The 20,958-nt window shown below is 35.2% G+C and overlaps 2 protein-coding genes across 2 annotated transcripts in view; both read left to right on the forward strand.

The window, feature by feature from the left end:
- Nucleotides 1-4,188, forward strand: part of Smp_000540 (hypothetical protein) — a gene marked incomplete at both ends in the record, with an annotated part of 29,896 nt that extends 25,708 nt beyond the window's left edge. The window contains one exon of the mRNA XM_018790402.1: nucleotides 4,061-4,188. Coding sequence (XP_018646313.1) covers nucleotides 4,061-4,188 — 128 coding nt within the window. The remainder of the gene's footprint in view (nucleotides 1-4,060) is intronic.
- Nucleotides 4,189-14,317: 10,129 nt separating this feature from the next.
- Nucleotides 14,318-14,482, forward strand: Smp_204560 (unnamed protein product; the record flags this gene model as incomplete). The annotated part of the gene is made up of 1 exon (XM_018790403.1): nucleotides 14,318-14,482. The coding sequence occupies one exon, from the start codon at nucleotides 14,318-14,320 to the stop codon at nucleotides 14,480-14,482; it is 165 nt and encodes a 54-aa protein (XP_018646314.1).
- Between the last annotated feature and the right edge of the window lie 6,476 nt (nucleotides 14,483-20,958).

Below are 20,958 nucleotides of genomic sequence, written 5' to 3' on the forward strand. Positions count from 1 at the left end.
TTCAGTCCCTGCGTTCCACTGCCGTCGTGGTCGCAGATGCATACAGTTGGGGAGTCCCATACTAAGACAAAAGAATTGCCAAATGCTTTCTGGTATTTAGTGATTGGGTCATTGAATTTACTCCATGATATAAACTACAAGATACAACAATCTCCGCAACCACTTTTACTGATTCATCTTTCTATCGATCAGACTACCTTCTTTGTTTTATAACTTTAATTAATAACATTTTTATTTTTATTTTTAAGGTTGAATGTATGAATGAAGGTTATCTAGTTCAAAGTTGAATTTCAAATATTGATTGATAGCAATCAAAGAATCATTAACAATTAAGAACAATTAAATAAGTAATTTTAATAGTTGAATTCATGAGTCGATCTAAGCTAAACCACCATTGGAAACTTGGAAGTACTGGATGGCTGTTTCTTCCTAGTATGGAACTCCTCAGCAGTGCACATCCACGATCTAGCTTAGATCGACTCACGAATTTAACTATTAAAATCACTACAATCTCCACCAATACCCATTTTGACAATTAAATAAGTGTTTCACTTAGATTTGTAACTCTTTCGAAGTGTTTAGAGACAAATATTCTAGCAATCTAATTGTTCATCAAGTAAACAGTGTAAATGGTCTTGTTTTCTCTCTTTAGGAATACATCAATAACAAAATCTATAGCATAATTTACATTTTGTTTATCTCTTATCATCATATATCTAATTAATATTAGTCTTTTATGAAAATTCATTTCTTCGTCCAATTTTTACACAACATTCCAATTTAAATTATCACCCAGTTAGTCATCATTGTAGTAAGAAAATCCCATTTAAATATGTCTAAATCAGGGCTTCGGCTCGATACTGGTAGGTCCTGGGTTCGAGTCTCGCGAGTGCGGGATCGTGGATGCGCACTGCTGAGGAGTCCCAGAATAGGACGAAACGGCCGTCCAGTGCTTCCAGGTTTTCGATGGTGGTCTAGCTTCAATTGACTCATGATTTCAACTGTGAAAATACTAAATTCTCCACAAAACCCCCTCTGATCTAAATCATATTTGACAGTAATAATCGGGGTTTTTCTCAACTAGAAATTAAGACATAAACGCAACAACTACGAATTGTACTCATTTTGGGAAAATATGTTATATATATATATATATAATGTGCACTGCTGGGTACACTCGTAGTGTATTTCATTCAGATATGATTAATTAAATTATATATAATGCTGTCTTTCCGAATTACAGTCTCTTAACTGTTCATCTAATCCTTGAAACTAATGATCATATGTTGATTAACCATCTGTATCAACGGTATTCATGTTTAGCTAGATGTGAATATAAGTGTATGTTTCCATATATCTCTTAGTTCGCCTAAACTAATGATAGCTTCAATGTTATAAATAGTATTGCTGATAAAATTAGTATTAATAATAGTATAAGTAGTGGTAGAAGTATTAGTAGTGTAGTGAACGAGAACATAGGTGGGAACAACTAAATGTATTTGAATTCAGCATTACACTATGTTTCGGTAAAATCTGACAACCATACAGTAATACCTCATTTGCAAAATATCCATCAATTTTCTCAGACATGACTGTTCATTCATTTCCATACCAATCATTCTGTGTTCTCGCTCTCGTCTCTTCGATTTCCTCAACGTTCTTGAGTCAAGCATTTCACTTTTGATTGGTGATACATACTACTTATATCTGTCGACACCAGTAACACACACCACATTAGTACCAAAGTGAATAATATCATTTCTAATGTCTGGTGGTATTTAAGAAGAGGAATTTAAAGAAAAATCGCTATTCAATTGAATTTTAATGAGCAAAAACTAAATAATTTATTAATGTATTCACGGTGATTATTATTATTATTTTTATTATTAATAGCAAGAGGATGATGGTGATGTCCGGTTGACGTAATTGATACTAAAGTTGATGATGATGAGGATTATCAGGGGGGGGAGAGATAGTAGTTTATTAATGGACATCATTTCAACTTAAATTGTTTCCATTTCAAAATAGACAATTTCGAAAAAAAAAACGAACATGAATGAATCGAGTAAAAAGCTTTAATAGTTTATTTTCTTACAGAGTTTTCTATTTCATTCATATGTTTTTTTTGGTTAATAACCGGATATAGTGACGTACATTTAAGAATGAATAGTCATAACTAGTGTTACTAGTAATACGTATAATAATAGTAATAATAATCATAACAGTATTAGATCAGTGGAAATAATTTAAAACGATATTAATGGCGTCATTGAAAAAAATAAAATGATTATAAATATTTCACAAGTTGAAAATACTGAATTATTGAATTGTATGTATTCATGGTTATACATCTATGTGTACTCACCACTCACTCATACACACACACACACACTCTATCTCTATAGTTAGGTATATATGTGTTGAGAATTTATCTGCCTTGAATCATTATCATCACAAGTTAATTTATTCTTTACTAACTACATTAGTTTTTACACATAAACACATTTGTAATTCAATCAATCAGTCAATCTTCAATCAAATACAAAAATAGGAACTGTTTACTCATCTTCAGTTGTGTTTTTTTCGTTCCAATAATCTTTTTTCTCAACATCATCATCATTTGTAAAAATGTAAATTTACTGTTTTATTTGTTTTTTTAAACATAATGATTTTTTTTTTAAAAATTACTGGACAGAAAATTATTGTCTTAGAGACAGGAAATGAGTACTTACCGTTCTATACATTTGTCAGTAACAAGATTGGTATTCGTCAATCTATTATTTTTTTTTGTATTTTATAAATATCTGTACACATATGTACTTACATATACATACATGCAAGTATACAAATATACTTAGTTAATAAAGACAATTATTCACTAATTCCATGTTTATTGTTGTATTATTTTCATTTTAAAAAAACAGGAAAAGGCATTTAATATTAGTCTATTCTCTTTTTAATTATGTATGATAGTTCATTTAAGTTCGATCCATCCATTAAGTTACTCTTGTTAGAATCAACCATATGAATAAAAATGTATCAACTATGAAACGTCAGTGTTACGAATATTTACTATTAGGCATGGAAATACATTACACGCAACAACAAATGCAGGAGAAAACGACCAGTGTAGCAGCAGCCCCAGCAGCAGTAGGTCTCAATATAAACAAAGGGAAAAGCAAGACTCTCCGATACAATACAACATGCACCAATCGAATTACACTTGACGGAGAAGCTTTGGAGGATGCAAAAACCTTTACATATCTGGGCAGCATCATTGATGAACACGGTGGATCAGATACAGATGTGACGGTGAGGATCGGCAAAGCAAGAGCAGCATACCTACAACTGAAGAACATCTGGAACTCAAAACAACTGACAACTAACACCAAGATCAGAATTTTCAATACAAATGTCAAGACTGTTCTACTTTATGGGGCGGAGACGTGGAGAACTACGAAAGCCATCATCCAGAAGATACAAGTGTTTATTAACAGTTGTCTACGGAAGATACTTCGGATCCGATGGCCAGACACTATCAGCAACAAGTTACTGTGGGAGACAACAAACCAGATTCCATCCAGCGGAGGAAGAAATCAGGAAGAAGCTCTGGAAATGGATTGGGCACACTTTGAGGAAATCACCCAATTGTGTCACAAGACAAGCCCTCACATGGAATCCTGAAGGCCAGAGGAGAAGAGGAAGACCAAAGAACACATTACGCCGAGAAATGGAGACAGACATGAGAAGAATGAATAAGAACTGGATAGAACTAGAAAAGAAGGCCCAGGACAGAGTGGGTTGGAGAATGTTGATCGGAGGACTCTGCTCCATTGGGAGCTACAGGAGTAAGTGAGTAGGTACGTACGCGTAAAATTCCATTTACAACGCTAGTGCGTGCTCTTGGATTTTCTGGTGATGACGAAATCATTGATATTTTTGAAATACAGAATCAGTGTGAGAATACAATTTTATATTGTTATTAAGAAGGTAACTTTCATTCAGAATTCTATAAGTATTTGACATTTTTGATATTAGTATACTCATTTAATAACTGTAGATTCAACTCATCAGTCATGGATTAGAATCAACGAAAGTAAAAGTACCTATATTGCAACATTAAGTCCAGAGATTCTTGTTGCTTGGATTTTATTACTAAAAGTATTAGATAATTTTGATTTAATTTGATTTATGGCTATAAAACAACCTAGTACAAATTTATTAGTATCAAAGATTAGACAAAAGGATAATAGTTACTACCAAGTCATTTATTAGCGTTAATCTCATGAATCTCCGTACAATATACCAGTGTAGTGATATATATTAATGAATATTTTATGTTGTTTCCGTTCTTAAGACAGTTGACCTCTCTTGTTTTTTTTCTGTGAGGGTAAGGATCACTGAGGAACTCCTTTTTCATACTCTGAAAGAGAGTATCGAGAGGAGGGAGGAAAGAATTATTAGAGGCCCGTGAACTTGTTTTTGTGTATGTATAAGTTTTTATTAATCACTTAAGTATATTTGACCATGTGTTATAACCTTGTATTTATACAATTTCTTGTATGTGTACTAAGTACATATATTCATTCATATATCAGCTTATAAAAAGAGTTCGACAATTAACCTTGATGATAGGACGTACCACAGGTATTCTAAAAGTCTATCAAAACAAAAATCAAAGAGAGCGATTTCAGGGATGGTTTGATTATGAAATTTAGTTTCTAAGGTTCATGCGTTGTTATTCATCATGTACTAAAAAAGATCATTTATAGATATTTGCAGCTTCGTATAGGCGAATTTACATCTGAAGTGTGTGTAACAGAGAAGAAGGCTCTACCTTATACATTCTACCTATTTGGTAATAAAAAGCTGTAGACTTATCCAGATCTTGTAAAAGAAAACCAAAAGTACAACTCCACGTACTGTTGAAGAAACTTTTTATTGCTAGAAGTAAATAAGATTACTGAAAAATTACTTGAATGTTGTTATATTATCTTACTGATCACACGAAGTCATTATTCAGTGTTTCTGACATAATTGTCTTGTTTAACATTGTGAAATACACTCTTATTCTTGATATCACTAATATGTGCTTTGCGGCTGTATATTAACCGTCACTTTACACATAATAATATTCTTGAGTCTCCTGATGCCTACTTCTTTATACTTAGTCTTTTCTTTTACTACCGATGCTGTCACTACTTCAACTACTCTGAAATTTATCTTGACCGTTTTACTTTACTTCACTAAAAAGGTATAGCAACTTGAACATATATAAATATGTCAGGTTCCACGTTACACATGACTAACTGACTGATTGATTGACTTGAATCTAGTGGTTTTCAATCACTGTCTCAAGATTTAATCAGATTAAAATTGTCACAGTAAGTGTACAAAAGTTTAAACATATTTCTAATAAATATATCCATATGAGTTCAACTTGTCTTTTTATAACCAAAAACGTTACTGTTTGCAAAAAACACAGTGTAAGTTGGTATTAAACTTATAGATAACCACCAATACTGAAATCTGTAATACGTATTTTGTCCTATTTTAGACTTATCGGTTGAATATACATACATCTTAGTGTTAAAGTTCACATCAAAACTCTAACCCAATACGCATCATTTTGAACATCAAGAACATCATCCACTAAGCTACTAAATCATGAGAGCTACTAAGTGCAACTTGAATTTCACTATTAGTCATTAAACAAAGATATCATTAACATATTACCACAGGTGATATATCAGAGAATCTGCTCGGTAAAATCTAGCGTCACCTAACACTTAGTCTTCAACAACAGGAGAATATTAATCCTTACAGATAATAATAAAACATACTGACAGATTATAATCTATTTTGTAGATGAAAAACCAATCATTTACATTTCTTGTGTTTTACCCAAAAACTAGTGTCGGTGTTTTCTTTAACATACAAATTCGATTTCTTCCCTTGAATGTGTATCTATGAATAGTTCTTTTATTTTTTTCCAAAGAAGGCACTTGTTTTAACCAAATATACTAATAAATCACCATGCATACTAGTAATTACAAGAATAATTAGTAAGATTAGACATGAATTATCATTTTTGGGGTTAGGCTAAATTCAGCGAAAGTACGAATAATTCACTGACATGCGAAATCAGATTTTTTATTAGTATTAAACTGATCATGAATATGTATTTTTTTTCCTTATTTCCCAATCGAGTCCGTTTACACTTGAATAATATACACACTTGTTAAACACATACAGATACATACGTAGATTTACAATATACACCATTAGGTAGTATAGGTTACGGAAAAAAGATTAGGTTTCCTAGGTATTTTCTTTATTATAAATATTGTTTTTACATCACTTAAGATAAACTATTCATCTAGATACTACTTATTTTTTATTAATAAAAGATAATAATACGAAGATGATCTTTAGTTATATCAACTTGCGGTTTGTATAGATTTTGTGACATTTTTTCAACTCTCAGTTAGTTATTTTTAATACGGAATCCCCTTTCGAATTACCCAAATAAATAAATCTACTCTACTAAAGATCTCTCATTTTGATGTAGGTTCGTTCTCTGAGCTGGATGGTTTGGTCGTGGAGCTTTCATTGTCCTTCTGAACGACATCATCAACACAAACTTCGGATAGAAGTCAAGTGTTTGAATTTCTCCACATATGATTCACAGCTTGTCCTGTGCACCTCGATGTTGATTGGTTCTTATTGACCTTAAATCTGTCATTGTTTCTTTCTTTGTTTTGGTTGTATCTACCCGAAGTTTGTGCTGATGATGTCGTTCGGAAGGACGATGAAAGCTCCATGACCGAACCATCCAGCTCAGAGAACGAACCTACATCAAAATCACCCATCTGAGCTACAAATCTTCCCCACCATCTCAAGATCTCTCATTTCGTTATCTGTTTTTCACAGCTTTTTGGACTAGTGAACATTGCGCATAACTTTAAAAAGTTGAAGAATACTTATAGTTGTGGAAAAGTATATTACAAGCGCTGTGTCCTCCGAGGACTTTGCTCCGTTACCATTCACACGACTAGGCTATCTAGGTCAGATTACAAAACACATTCAAAATAACTCCAAATCGGTCTTTTACAAATCTGATTAGAACTCATAACCCACGGAATTAAACAAGCTACAATTAATGGTTGATAATTAACGATATTATTGTATTTGATAGTGACGCATTGAATATAGTAAACACATATGAACATCTAACTACTGGTTACATAGTTCAGAGCTAACCAGCTCTCTAGTAAAATGTAAACATATAAATTGGGATTCTAGGAAATTGATTCTTCATTAGTTTTTATAATGTGAGAAAATTATTGTATTAACACTAATTAATTCCGTGTTAACTACCTAATTTAGTTATTTATTGAATATTTGTTGAAAACCTACTGGACATTATAAATTAGACGTAACAGTGGAATCCATGATCCGTGTTTCGTACTATTTCGGTGGGGTCAACTGGATGTATCTTCCCCTTAGTATCGATATTTACACTAAGACTCAAATCCAATACTTTTCGCTTCAAACGTTGAAAGCGTTGCCTACCAAGCTATTTAGTTCATATAGCCAATCACTTGTGTATCTCGTACGACCAATACTGACATGCAAGTGTATCCAACTGGACAGGACAAAACACACATCCTAGAATCCACTGCAAGCTATAATATATATCTTCTAAAAAAATGTATGATAAAATGTCTAATATCAAATCATTCTGGACAGGATATATATTCCATTTAAGACTGATAAAGATTCAGTAAACATAATCAATAACAGAATAATTCACATATTTTTAAATAATGATATATGAACTAAAAAGCTATTTTGTAGTGGTCTGAAACGTCTACGAACTCAAATTCCCTGGTTTCCATATTATTTGTGGTAGTAGTAGGTGTGTACACTTCCTGAAGAGTCCCGAACAAAGATGAAACAATCATTGGATAATTCATTGATTTATCAGTTGATCATGATAAAACTATTTGACATGAGCATCATGTTGTCATTTGTCTTTTTTTCTTAACTGTTGAAATCGTTAGACTCTATATTCATGAAGAATTTCAATACTGATCTTATCCATCATGATAAATTCTTTCATTCTCTTTTAACTAGAAAAATGAGTCATATAGGTTGTATATAGTACAATGGATATGTTTGTGTACTCGCGCTCTATCTTTATTTGTGAATATCAAATATAGTTAATGATTGACCACAATGCTGATTAAAATATATACACCTCTTCTCATTACTCTTTATACAATCTAATCTTCTTTGTCTATTCCACTAGTAATACTTACTTGTCTATTTTCACTTACATTACAATGAACTAACGACTGGTAACTTTCTTTTTTCAAATATAGAAGTAAAATTAGTAGTATTATTCCTTTTTTAAAAAAAAAGATATTACAATGTAGAACGATAAAGAAAGGGATGTAAGTATCAAAATATTTTTTTTAAAAAAAGAAAACGCAACTTCATAGTGAATCAACTAGAAAATGATGAATTAGACACACAAAAAAAACAACAACAACACTTGATTGACATTTTTTGTGTCCATTTTCATTACAAGAGAGTTTTTTTGTTTCATCGAACAAACAATACAAATCTAGAAAACTGAAAGAATAGATTCAGGAGATTAAGCCAAAGATGACACTGTCTATACATTTCAGTGAATATTTTTATATGATTAGGAAAATAAGAGTGACCGAGAGAGAGAGAGAGAGAGGAGGAGGAGGAGGAAGTACGGAAGGGAACAAGTATACTATATTCAAATTTCTTTGCAATTTTTAATAAACAAATAAGTAAACAAAGTTTCATAAGAAGTAAAATGAACTGGTTGAGTCATCTTCTGAATACGTCTTTTTAAGTAAATAATAAATAGTCCACAGGTAGATATTTTACAATAACAATAAACTTGTCATTATATAAGGATGATACACAAAAACTGTTCGAATGAATACAATAAGTGTTCCGTTCACTTTTTTCTTTAAAATAACTCAGATCTAATCATGGTTTTCGAAACTTGATCAATATTTAGTGAGGGTTGTAAGAGATGAGAAATCTGTGTACGTGTATTCATTTGTTGCGTGAACAGATTTTTATTCGTTAGTCTGAAAGTATGTTGATTATCTCAAGACTTGATGGTTTAAGATTTCAATCTGTGTTGTAGTAATTGTGCATTGCACGGGAGAGGAACAACTTCAATACTGATTCTCAGTGGTTCTTTGGCTAGTGTTAGTTCGTGGTGAAAATTATCTTTTAATTATAAACAAAATCTTTACGAATCTGAATATGTCAAGTAAATATTGTCTAGTTTATAGAGTGCTATTATGGATACTATAAAATAAAACTAGAGGCGGAAGTACACATTTTGACTACTTTTAGAGACTATAAAATAATCTTAAGGAAGTAAATACGATTTCTTATAGCCAATTAGAATACTGGTATTGTGAATGAATATTTTGCAACATGAAAATTCAAAATGAGTCCAGGTCAAGATAAGGAGTCTGGGTTAGATTAAAGGTTATAAGATAGAGTTATGATTAGAACTTCGAGTTAGTTATGGTGCCATTAGCCAGTAGTAATGGTTGGAAACAAAGAGAAAGAATCCTTTATAGCCATATCGATGAATGCTTATACAATTATTTCTGTAATTTAAAATTAAAAAACCCTTAAGTTGGCTTTTAAAAGTTATGTCATGTTAAAATGTTACATGTATTCTAATTCAATTTGTTTGGTATTATTTTTCTCATTAAAATCCAGTCACTTCTTCATAGCTATAATATGAATTGTTCAAATGAATCCGTTATACGTAGTTTTGACATACTTGTCAATTTAAAGCATATTTGTTTGCTAAACATTAGTAGATTCTACTTCTTACTTAATTCTTAGTAAGATATAAACGATTAGTTAGTGCTTTCTGATTTTTGAGCGAAATCCCAATGCCTTATACCTTAGTTCTGATTGGTTCATCGGTAAAATATACTTTTATCAGACTAGCTCTTATGCACTCTAAGTAATATACTTTATTTACTAAGTGCACGTTTACGTACTTGGTTTCGAGGTACAATATCTGTGTTATGTCTGATGGTATTATCCGGCTATTCAAAACCAAATCAATTTACGGATTGCAGACGGGGCTCCTAAAGGGAAAATCGGTGGCTGATATATGGTTGTTTTGCTTACTTTTATTTATCTCTGTAATCCCTCATGGAGGAGCATAGTCCGCCCACCAGGATTCTCCACCGAACTCTGTCCTAGACAATCCTCTCTAGTTTTTCCCACTCGCTATTTATTGTTTTGACATCTGCTTCTAATTCCCGACACAATGTGTTTCTTGGTCATCTATTTTCAATTTCACTTCAGGATTCCAAGTTAGCTAACCAGATTGTTTTACTTGGCAGTAGTTTGTTACTCCATTCAGATAAGGTGATCAGTAAATTACTTACTTACTTACTTACGCCTGTTACTCCCAATGGAGCATAGGCCGCCGATCAACATTCTCCAACCCACTCTGTCCTGGGCCTTCTTTTCTAGTTCTATCCAGTTCTTGTTCATTCTTCTCATGTCTGTCTCCATTTCTCGGTGTAATGTGTTCTTTGGTCTCCCTCTTCTCCTTCGACCTTCAGGATTCCATGTGAGGGCTTGTCTTGTGACACAATTGGGTGATTTCCTCAAAGTGTGCCCAATCCATTTCCAGAACTTCTTCCTGATTTCTTCCTCCGCTGGATGGAATCTGGTTTGTTGTCTCCCACAGTAACTTGTTGCTGATAGTGTCTGGCCATCGGATCCGAAGTATCTCCCGTAGACAACTGTTAATAAACACTTGTATCTTCTGGATGATGGCTTTCGTAGTTCTCCACGTCTCCGCCCCATAAAGTAGAACTGTCTTCACATTTGTATTGAAAATTCTAACCTTGGTGTTGGTTGACAATTGTTTTGAGCTCCAGATGTTCTTCAGTTGTAAATATGCTGCTCTTGCTTTGCCGATCCGCGCCCTCACATCTGCATCTGATCCACTGTGGTCATCAATGATGCTGCCCAGATATGTAAAGGTTTCCACATCCTCCAAAGCTTCTCCATCAAGTGTAATTTGATTGGTGCATATTGTATTGTATCGGAGAGTCTTGCTTTTCCCTTTGTTTATATTGAGACCTACTGCTGCTGGGGCTGCTGCTACACTGGTCGTCTTCTCCTGCATTTGTTGTTGCGTGTGCGATAGAAGAGCCACATCATCTGCGGAGTCTGGATGGTCTAGCTGCATTCTAGCTGTCGACTGCATCCCATGCTTCCCACCAGATGTTGGCGTCTTCATAATCCAGTCGATCACCAGGAGAAAGAGAAAGGGTGAGAGTAAGCAACCTTGCCTAACACCGGTCTTTACCTCGAATGAGTCGGTGAGTTGTCCTCCATGAACGATTTGGCAGTTTGACCCATCATATGAGTTCCGTATGATATTGACTATCTTTTGAGGCACGCCATAGTTTCGAAGAAGCCTCCATAGTGCTGTCCTGTCCACACTATCAAGTGCTTTCTCGTAGTCAATGAAGTTGATGTAGAGTGATGAATTCCATTCGATTGATTGTTCCACAATGATACGTAGAGTTGCGATTTGATCTGTACACGATCTATCCTTACGAAATCCAGCCTGCTGATCTCGAAGTTTGGCGTCCACGGAATCCTTCATCCTGTTTAACAATACTCTGTTGAAGACTTTTCCTGGTATTGAGAGAAGAGTGATGCCCCTGTAGTTGTCACACTTGCTGAGATCGCCTTTCTTTGGTATCTTGATCAGAAGTCCTTTTTTCCAGTCTGTTGGTACTTGTTCTTCGTCCCAAATCTTACTGAAGAGAATGTGGAGTATCTTGGCAGTTGCTGCTACATTTGCTTTCAGTGGCTCTGCCGGGATGTTGTCTGGTCCCGCTGCTTTGCCGCTCTTGATTTGTCTAATGGCCATGCTGGTCTCTTCAATTGTTGGTGGGCCAACATCGATTGGGAGGTTCGTGGGTGCTGCTTCTATGTTGGGTGGGTTCAGTGGAACTGGTCGATTCAAGAGTTCTTTGAAGTGTTCTACCCACCTGTTTCGTTGTTCTTCAATGTCGGTGATTACTTTGCCTTCCTTGCTTTTCACTGGTCTTTATGGCTTACCGTAATTTCCAGAGAGTTTCTTTGCTGTATCATACAGTTGTCTCATGTTTCCCTCTCTTGCAGCCTTTTCCGCTGTCATTGCTAAATCTTCCACAATTTACGTTTGTCGGTTCTGATGCTCCTCTTCACTTGCTTGTTTGCCTCTGTGTATTCGGCTTGTGCCTTGGTTTTTTCTGCTCTTGTCTGGCTGATATTGATTGCTGCCTTCTTGTTCCTCCTTTCTTCAATTTTATCCAGTGTACCAACAGTGATCCATTCCTTGTGGTGGTGTTTCTTTTGGCCCAGAACCTCTTGACATGTTGAAACGATTGCCTCCTTGATATTTTTTCCGTTGCTCTCCATGGTAGTTTCCTCTCCATTGAGTAGATCATGAAAGGCTTCGAACCTGTTGCTGAGGGCTATGTTGAATTTGTTGAGTTTGTCAGCATCTCGAAGATAGGCCGTGTTAAACTTCTGTGATGTTGTCCGCGTCGTTGTCCAGTGCTTCTTAAGTTTTAGTTTCATTTTGGCGACCAGCAAATGATGATCGGATGCTATATCAGCTCCTCTTCTGGTTCTCACATCCTCCATCGTCCTCCTGAACTTTTTGTTGATGCAGATATGGTCGATTTGATTCTGTGTAGTGTGATCCGGTGAAATCCAAGTGGCTTTGGGTATGTTTTTGTGTGGGAATATGGTGTCACCTATGACCAGTTTATTGAAGGCACATAGGTTTGCAAATCTCTCACCATTTTCGTTCCTTTCTCCCAGTCTATGTCGTCCCATGACGTCTTCGTATCCAGTGTTGTCCTTTCCAACCTTAGCATTGAAATCTCCCATCAGAATGGTCAGGTCCTTGGTTGGGCACTTCTCGAAGATCGACTGCAGCCTATCGTAGAATTGGTCTTTAGCGTCTTCATCGTAGTCGTTGGTAGGCGCATAGCATTGGATGACGTTCATTGTGATGCCCTCTCTCTTTGTTTTGAAGGAGGCTTTGATGATCCTTGGTCCATGAGATTCCCATCCAATAAGTGCATTTTGTGCTTTTCTGGACAGCATCAATGCAACTCCTTGAGTATGTGGAGCGTTTTCTTCTTCATGACCGGAGTATAACAAAAGGTCTCCTGAAGACAGTCGTTGTTGTCCAACCTGCGTCCAATGTGTTTCGCTGATTCCAAGCACCTCCAGGTTGTATTTCTCATTTCTGCAGAAATTTGGAAGACCCTTCCGGTCTCCCACATTGTTCGGACATTCCATGTACCTATAAAAATTGTAGCTCTGGTTGTAAGAAGGTGCATCGGCCTCATGACTTCCGAAGGAACTCGGCTTTCATCATGAGACGTCATAATTATTCCTTCTACTCCCAGGGCAGAGTTTAAATGGTTTGAATAATTTTTTCTGGTTAGCGTTTTTTTAGCGAGTTGATTTTCTACGGGATGGGGTCGCTAACCCCATTCCCAACCCTCCTCCTTTACCCGGGCTTGGGACCGGCAGTAACCCCCAGAGGAGCTATAGGCGGAGTTGTGATCAGTAAATGCAAACAACTAAATCGTTGACATGTTTTTTTACTTCGTCTTTATTACTACTGACACTATGTCAATCAAAGAAAACATGTTGAATAACCTTTTCTGTTGTACTGTAAATAAATTTACAGAAGTTCCACTTACTTTCCTAAGAAAAAGGTTATTTATTCTTAGACTTCTTTGACTCTCTGTTTTTATTTCTTCATTTAACGTCATCAATATCATCATCGTCGTTGTTTAATTAATCGAATAAGTGTATACAATGCTTCTGTTTATTCATAACATTTCATATAAATATACAGATTTTCCAGGAAAAAAAGACAAATCTCTCAGTCTTGTATCTGACGTGTGTTGTCTGGATGTGTGTTAAGTGTTTTCTTTCTTCTTCTGTGGTTACTTTAAATCCTTTTTTGAAAAAAAAATACACCACTGTGTTGTGTATAAGTTACAATAAACTAAGAAATCTGTTAGATATTATCTAAGTAAGGGAAAGTCTATATTTAATTCAACTTATGATACAATCCGACAAATATGTATGTATTCAGTTTATACTAACTGAATAGGTTAAAGATGAAATCATGTCGGTGTATTATGTGTGTATGTATATATTAGTTTTGATTGTTTAATAAGTAGTAAGTTGAATGTTTAAAATCAACTACACACACACACTCTCCCATTCTTTTGTTGTTTCTTTGCCTTCCCATTTCTACATCTTACTATCATCCCATTTTTTTGCACTGAATAATAAAGTAGACACTGACAAATACAAGATATATGCTAAACATTCAATATATAGTACAATTTAAATTTGTATATTGTCCATGAGGAAATCAACTGTGCTGTATTATTCTGTGCTAAGCTTATTTTTATAAAATACTTCTTTCCATTTTGTTTTGTTTGTATTAATTTCTGTTTTGTTTTGTTGGTATCTCTTACTAAATAGAAATTTTCATCCATGATGATCAAATGTTAGGTGTACATTTTGTTTCTATATTCAAGTTGTATTTGTTTTCATATTATGTTACAAAAAAATATATTCTTTGGCGCAAAATGTATTTTAACCGAAAACAAGTTATGACGACATTTTACCGTTAGAAAGTTTATAATTTACACAACATACTTGACACAAAGGTTACACTAAATGGTCACACTTTATCGATTCATTTTATGGGATTCGCCTGCGTAAATGCATAATATTTTTTGTAAAACGTTGGTCATAACAAGAGTAAACCAATGGTGATTGTCATACTAAGTGACAGCATAGTTGAAATTCCATAGATGGATGGAAATCAGTTAAGATAATGAGAGCTATCTACATCTTACGTTATTTTATTTCACTCAACCTTATTTTCAAATAAACATCTACATGTAATTGTTTGTGCTTTCTAATTCTTGATTTATAGTTATTTGATTTAGAAGATGAGGCAAGACTATAATTTATGAACGAGTTAATCAGGTTTAAGATAGAAAGTCTTGGATTTTGGCGAAGAGTTCATTCATCTATATGGCTTACTAACATTATAGATGATGTCAGTTCGTTGTGAATGCACTGATTCTAATTCCTGACCCTAAATTCTAGTTCCCAATCCAGAATCTGATTTTTCACACGAATTTGCAATCCTATTTACCCATTATTAGGTAGGTGAGTTTTCTCGAGTTCACTTTGGCATCGCTCAAAGGTCATTCATAAATTACAGTTTCACTGAAAACTAATCGGTTCATCCGTTATATGTATTATTGAGAAGAACGGACTTATTTGATTCAGTTTTTACTCTCTCTCTCTCTTTATTTGCTATCCTGTTGAATTTTCAAGAAAACGTATATTTGAAGGCATACAACTATTCAGTGTCTTTAATGATCAATTTGAATGCCCATTCTAAGACCTATTTAGTGTTATTCATAAATATTGAAAAGATATAGATTATGTATTCAGTCTTCACTTTTAAAAATGGATGAACACTTTTCAGCGAAGGAAATCTTTCTTCTTGATAAACTCATCTTCTCAATCTATACTGATAAGTATTGAAAAGTAATTTTGCATGTGATAATCTGTGATAAACGGAGGGATATTACATCACTCAGCGAAATTATCACAGATAGTCAGACTTTCTTAAGTATCCAATAGAAAATTCTCTAAAAAATGGAATTGTGTTTTATCATTCAAACCAGTAATCGAAAATTGTCAAACAGTTAAGTCTATGAATTAGTCTTAGAGGTGTAAAAAGCACAGCTATCTACTTTAAGAAGAAAGTGGAGAATAAAATATTAGTATGAATGGCTCCTAAGGATATGAAAGGATATGGTGTTGAACATTAATTTTTTGTACACAGATATCAGGTTTGAATTGATGAATCACTATAGCTTCAGTTGTACACTAATCTCTAATCCATACCTTCTATGAGCAACTTCTTTTAATTTGATGAATTAACATTGAACGATAATTTACTTGGTAGTATGAGATAAGAGTTGGCTATGTTTTCAAGGATTGAGCAAATTGTTCGATTCATTTCATAATGGCGATAAAACTATTCTTATAAAATAAACTAAGTATATATTTTATCATACAGATATAGATACCTTTAAGAATTTACTTAATAAGGTTATGTTTTATCGGTTCTAATTATGATTCCATTTGTATAACTCTTTTGATGTCAATTCAAATTTCTTAACTAATAATCGACAATCAATTATCATAACTTTTAATCATTACCAAGGACGAGATTATTATAGTTAGTGTATGAAATTTTAAGGTGTCTATTCTCGAAAAATGCCTAATAATTATGATAAAATGATCAAGTCTTACTATTTACTGATATAAACAAACTTTATTGGCGTCTAGCATAAAAACAGTGGCAGACGGCCTTTATGAAAACATATTAAGATTCGATACACTTTTATTTGATTTCGTTCTAACTTTATGTTAATGGGTTTTTTCAAATAACACTGTCAGCTGGATATATATATATATATATATATATATATATATATATATATTTGTAGCCGTTAGAATACAAAAATATAGTGATATGACTGTCACTATCAACAATATTCGATGATAATCGCGTTATGTCAAGAAGCCGTATTGAAATTATGTACCGCGAAAGTCTTACTACTTCATTTCTAGCATGTGATCTAACTTTGAAATAGAGCTTCTTTTTTATTATCAATTTTCGACTTGTTCGTGGTCGCAAATCTACTAATTGATTAGAAACTTTCCACTGATCTGAAAATCAGTATTGTAGTTTGGAATCAGTATCAAGACAATAATGAGAGTGAATTGATATCAAATAAAGAACAATTAAAAATTTGGAAGAGTCAGACGACTCTTTTCGTGTTGTGCACTATTTAATGTGACTCAATGGTAATATTTTCAAAATATAACCATAAATATACTTTGTAATTTAGTTAATGAAGCATACATCCGTTTTGAAGAGAATCATTATACAAGAAGTGATGTAACTTTGAAGTTATTTATGACTGAATAACCTTCTTATCAAATGTTATTATCTTCACTTGTTAACGATTACTATCATCTATTAATTTGGTTAGATTTCAGTACTATCTAAAGGAATTGCATCAACTTTCAAGCATAGTTTCTTGTAAAACATAAGTATTTATTCAACTTATGATAAACAGTTAGTTTTTTCAGTAACGTTATTGGAGATTTGATAAATAGAAATAATTTCACTGACAAGTAAAGCAGTATGATCAATTTATGTTGTGCTAATGACTAAATTCTGTTGCTATGGGAGACCTGGATGGAGTCATTCATACTCTGAAGTACTCAATAATATCATTACGGACAATAAGTTGTATAAAGTAGATAAGAACATCAAGATTATAATTTAATCTTCTCCAAACTTTCAGTAGGTTAATGTCATGTCTCTGACTTAAACTGAAATTGATCTATGAATACTAAAGATTCATCCTTAAGACTATTTGTTATGAATTATGTTTCATTTAGACATTGCCAAGAACTGAAAATTCATAATCATGGTAAAGATTGAAGTGATATTAAAATACAATATAGTTTCATTAGTCTGAAAACAAATACTTATTATTGATCAAGAATATTCTTGATTATTAAAAATCAATAAACAGTTTACGAATTACCTAAAGGAATACCATACTATAGTAAAACTTCCTGATACAGATTTCTTCACGGACTATTGTGAAATGTTCCCAATGATTTAATTCGTTATATATATATATATATATATATATATATATATATATATATATATATATATACTTACTTACGCCTGTTACTCCCAATGGAGCAGAGTCCTCCGATCAACATTCTCCAACCCACTCTGTCCTGGGCCTTCTTTTCTAGTTCTATCCAGTTCTTATTCATTCTTCTCATGTCTGTCTCCATTTCTCGGTGTAATGTGTTCTTTGGTCTCCCTCTTCTCCTCTGGCCTTCAGGATTCCATGTGAGGGCTTGTCTTGTGACACAATTGGGTGATTTCCTCAAAGTGTGCCCAATCCATTTCCAGAGCTTCTTCCTGATTTCTTCCTCCGCTGGATGGAATCTGGTTTGTTGTCTCCCACAGTAACTTGTTGTTGATAGTGTCTGGCCATCGGATCCGAAGTATCTTGCGTAGACAACTGTTAATAAACACTTGTATCTTCTGGATGATGGCTTTCGTAGTTCTCCATGTCTACGCCCCATAAAGTAGAACTGTCTTCACATTTGTATTGAAAATTCTGATCTTGGTGTTAGTTGTCAGTTGTTGTTTGTCTTCAGTTGTAAATATGCTACTCTTGCTTTGCCGATCCGCGCCCTCACATCTGCATCTGATCCACTGTGTTCATCAATGATGCTGCCCAGATATGTAAAGGTTTTTGCATCCTCCAAAGCTTCTCCATCAAGTGTAATTCGATTGGTGCATGTTGTATTGTATCGGAGAGTCTTGCTTTTCCCTTTGTTTATATTGAGACCTACTGCTGCTGGGGCTGCTGCTACACTGGTCGTCTTCTCTTGAATTTGTCGTTGCGTTTGTGATAGAAGAGCCAGATCATCCGCGAAGTCTAAATCGTCAAGCTGCATCCTGCCTGTACACTGTATCCCGTGCTTTCCTCCAGATGTTGACGTTTTCATGATCCAGTCGATCACCAGGAGAAAGAGAAAGGGTGAGAGTAAGCAACCTTGCCTAACACCGGTCTTTACCTCGAATGAGTCGGTGAGTTGTCCTCCGTGGACGATTTGGCAGTTTAGTCCATCATAGGAGTTCCGTATGATATTGACTATCTTTTCAGGCACGCCGTAGTGTCGAAGAAGCCTCCATAGTGTTGTCCTGTCCACGCTATCAAATGCCTTCTCGTAGTCAATGAAGTTGATGTAGAGTGATGAATTCCATTCGATTGATTGTTCCACAATGATACGTAGAGTTGCGATTTGGTCTGTGCACGATCTATCCTTACGAAATCCAGCCTGCTGATCTCGAAGTTTGGCGTCCACGGAATCCTTCATCCTGTTTAACAATACTCTGTTGAAGACTTTTCCTGGTATTGAGAGAAGAGTGATGCCCCTATAGTTGTCGCACTTGCTGAGATCGCCTTTCTTTGGTATCTTGATCAGAAGTCCTTTTTCCCAGTCTATTGGTACTTGTTCTTCGTCCCAAATCTTACTGAAGAGAATGTGGGGTATCTTGGCAGTTGCTGCTACATTTGCTTTCAGTGCCTCTGCCAGGATGTTGTCTGGTCCCGCTGCTTTGCCGCTCTTGATTTGTCTAATGGCCATGCTGATCTCTTCAATTGTTGGTGGGCCAACATCGATTGGGAGGTCCGTGGGTGCTGCTTCTATGTTGGGTGGGTTCAGTGGAACTGGTCGATTCAAGAGTTCTTTGAAGTGTTCTACCCACCTGTTTCGTTGTTCTTCAATGTCGGTGACTGCTTTGCCTTCCTTGCTTTTCACTGGTCTTTCTGGCTTACCGTAATTTCCAGAGAGTTTCTTTGCTGTATCATACAGTTGTCTCATGTTTCCCTCTCTTGCAGCCTTTTCCGCTGTCATCGCTAAATCTTCCACATATTTACGTTTGTCGGTTCTGATGCTCCTCTTCACTTGCTTGTTTGCCTCTGTGTATTCGGCTTGTGCCTTGGCTTTTTCCACTCTGGTTCGGCTGATATTGATTGCTGCCTTCTTGTTCCCCCTTTCTTCAATTTTATCCAGTGTACCAACAGTGATCCATTCCTTGTGATGGTGCTTCTTTTGGCCCAGAACCTCTTGACATGTTGAAACGATTGCCTCCTTGATACCTTTCCAGTTGCTCTCCATGGTAGTTTCCTCTCCATTGAGTAGATCATGAAAGGCCTCGAACCTGTTGCTGAGGGCTATGTTGAATTTGTTGAGTTTGTCAGCATCTCGTAGAAAAGCCGTATTAAACTTTTGTGATGTTGTCCGCGTCGTTGTCCAGTGCTTCTTGAGTTTTAGTTTCATTTTGGCGACCAGCAAATGATGATCGGATGCTATATCAGCTCCTCTTCTGGTTCTCACATCCTCCATCGTCCTCCTGAACTTTTTGTTGATGCAGATATGGTCGATTTGATTCTGTGTAGTGTGATCCGGTGAAATCCAAGTGGCTTTGTGTATGTTTTTGTGTGGGAATATGGTGCCACCTATGACCAGTTTATTGAAAGCACATAGGTTTGCAAATCTCTCACCATTTTCGTTCCTTTCTCCCAGTCCATGTTGTCCCATGACGTCTTCGTATCCAGTGTTGTCCTTTCCAACCTTAGCATTGAAATCTCCCATCAGAATGGTCAGGTCCTTGGTTGGGCACTTCTCGAAGATCGACTGCAGCCTATCGTAGAATTGGTTTTTAGCGTCTTCATCGTAGTCGTTGGTAGGCGCATAGCATTGGATGACGTTCATTGTGATGCCCTCCGTCTTTGTTTTGAAGGAGGCTTTGATGATCCTTGGTCCATGAGATTCCCATCCAATAAGTGCATTTTGTGCTTTTCTGGACAGCATCAATGCAACTCCTTGTGTATGTGGAGCGTTTTCTTCTTCATGACCGGAGTATAACAGAAGTTCCCCTGAAGATACACGTTATTGTCCAACCTGCGTCCAATGTGTTTCGCTGATTCCAAGCACCTCCAGGTTGTATTTTCTCATTTCTGCAGCAATTTGGAAGACCCTTCCGGTCTCCCACATTGTTCGGACATTCCATGTACCTATAAAAATTGTAGCTCTGGTTGTAAGAAGGTGCATCGGCCTCATGACTTCCGAAGGAACTCGGCTTTCATCATGAGACGTCATAATTATTCCTTCTACTCC

Source organism: Schistosoma mansoni, assembly GCF_000237925.1.
Source record: "Schistosoma mansoni, WGS project CABG00000000 data, supercontig 0113, strain Puerto Rico, whole genome shotgun sequence".
Taxonomy (NCBI): Eukaryota; Metazoa; Platyhelminthes; class Trematoda; order Strigeidida; family Schistosomatidae; genus Schistosoma; species Schistosoma mansoni.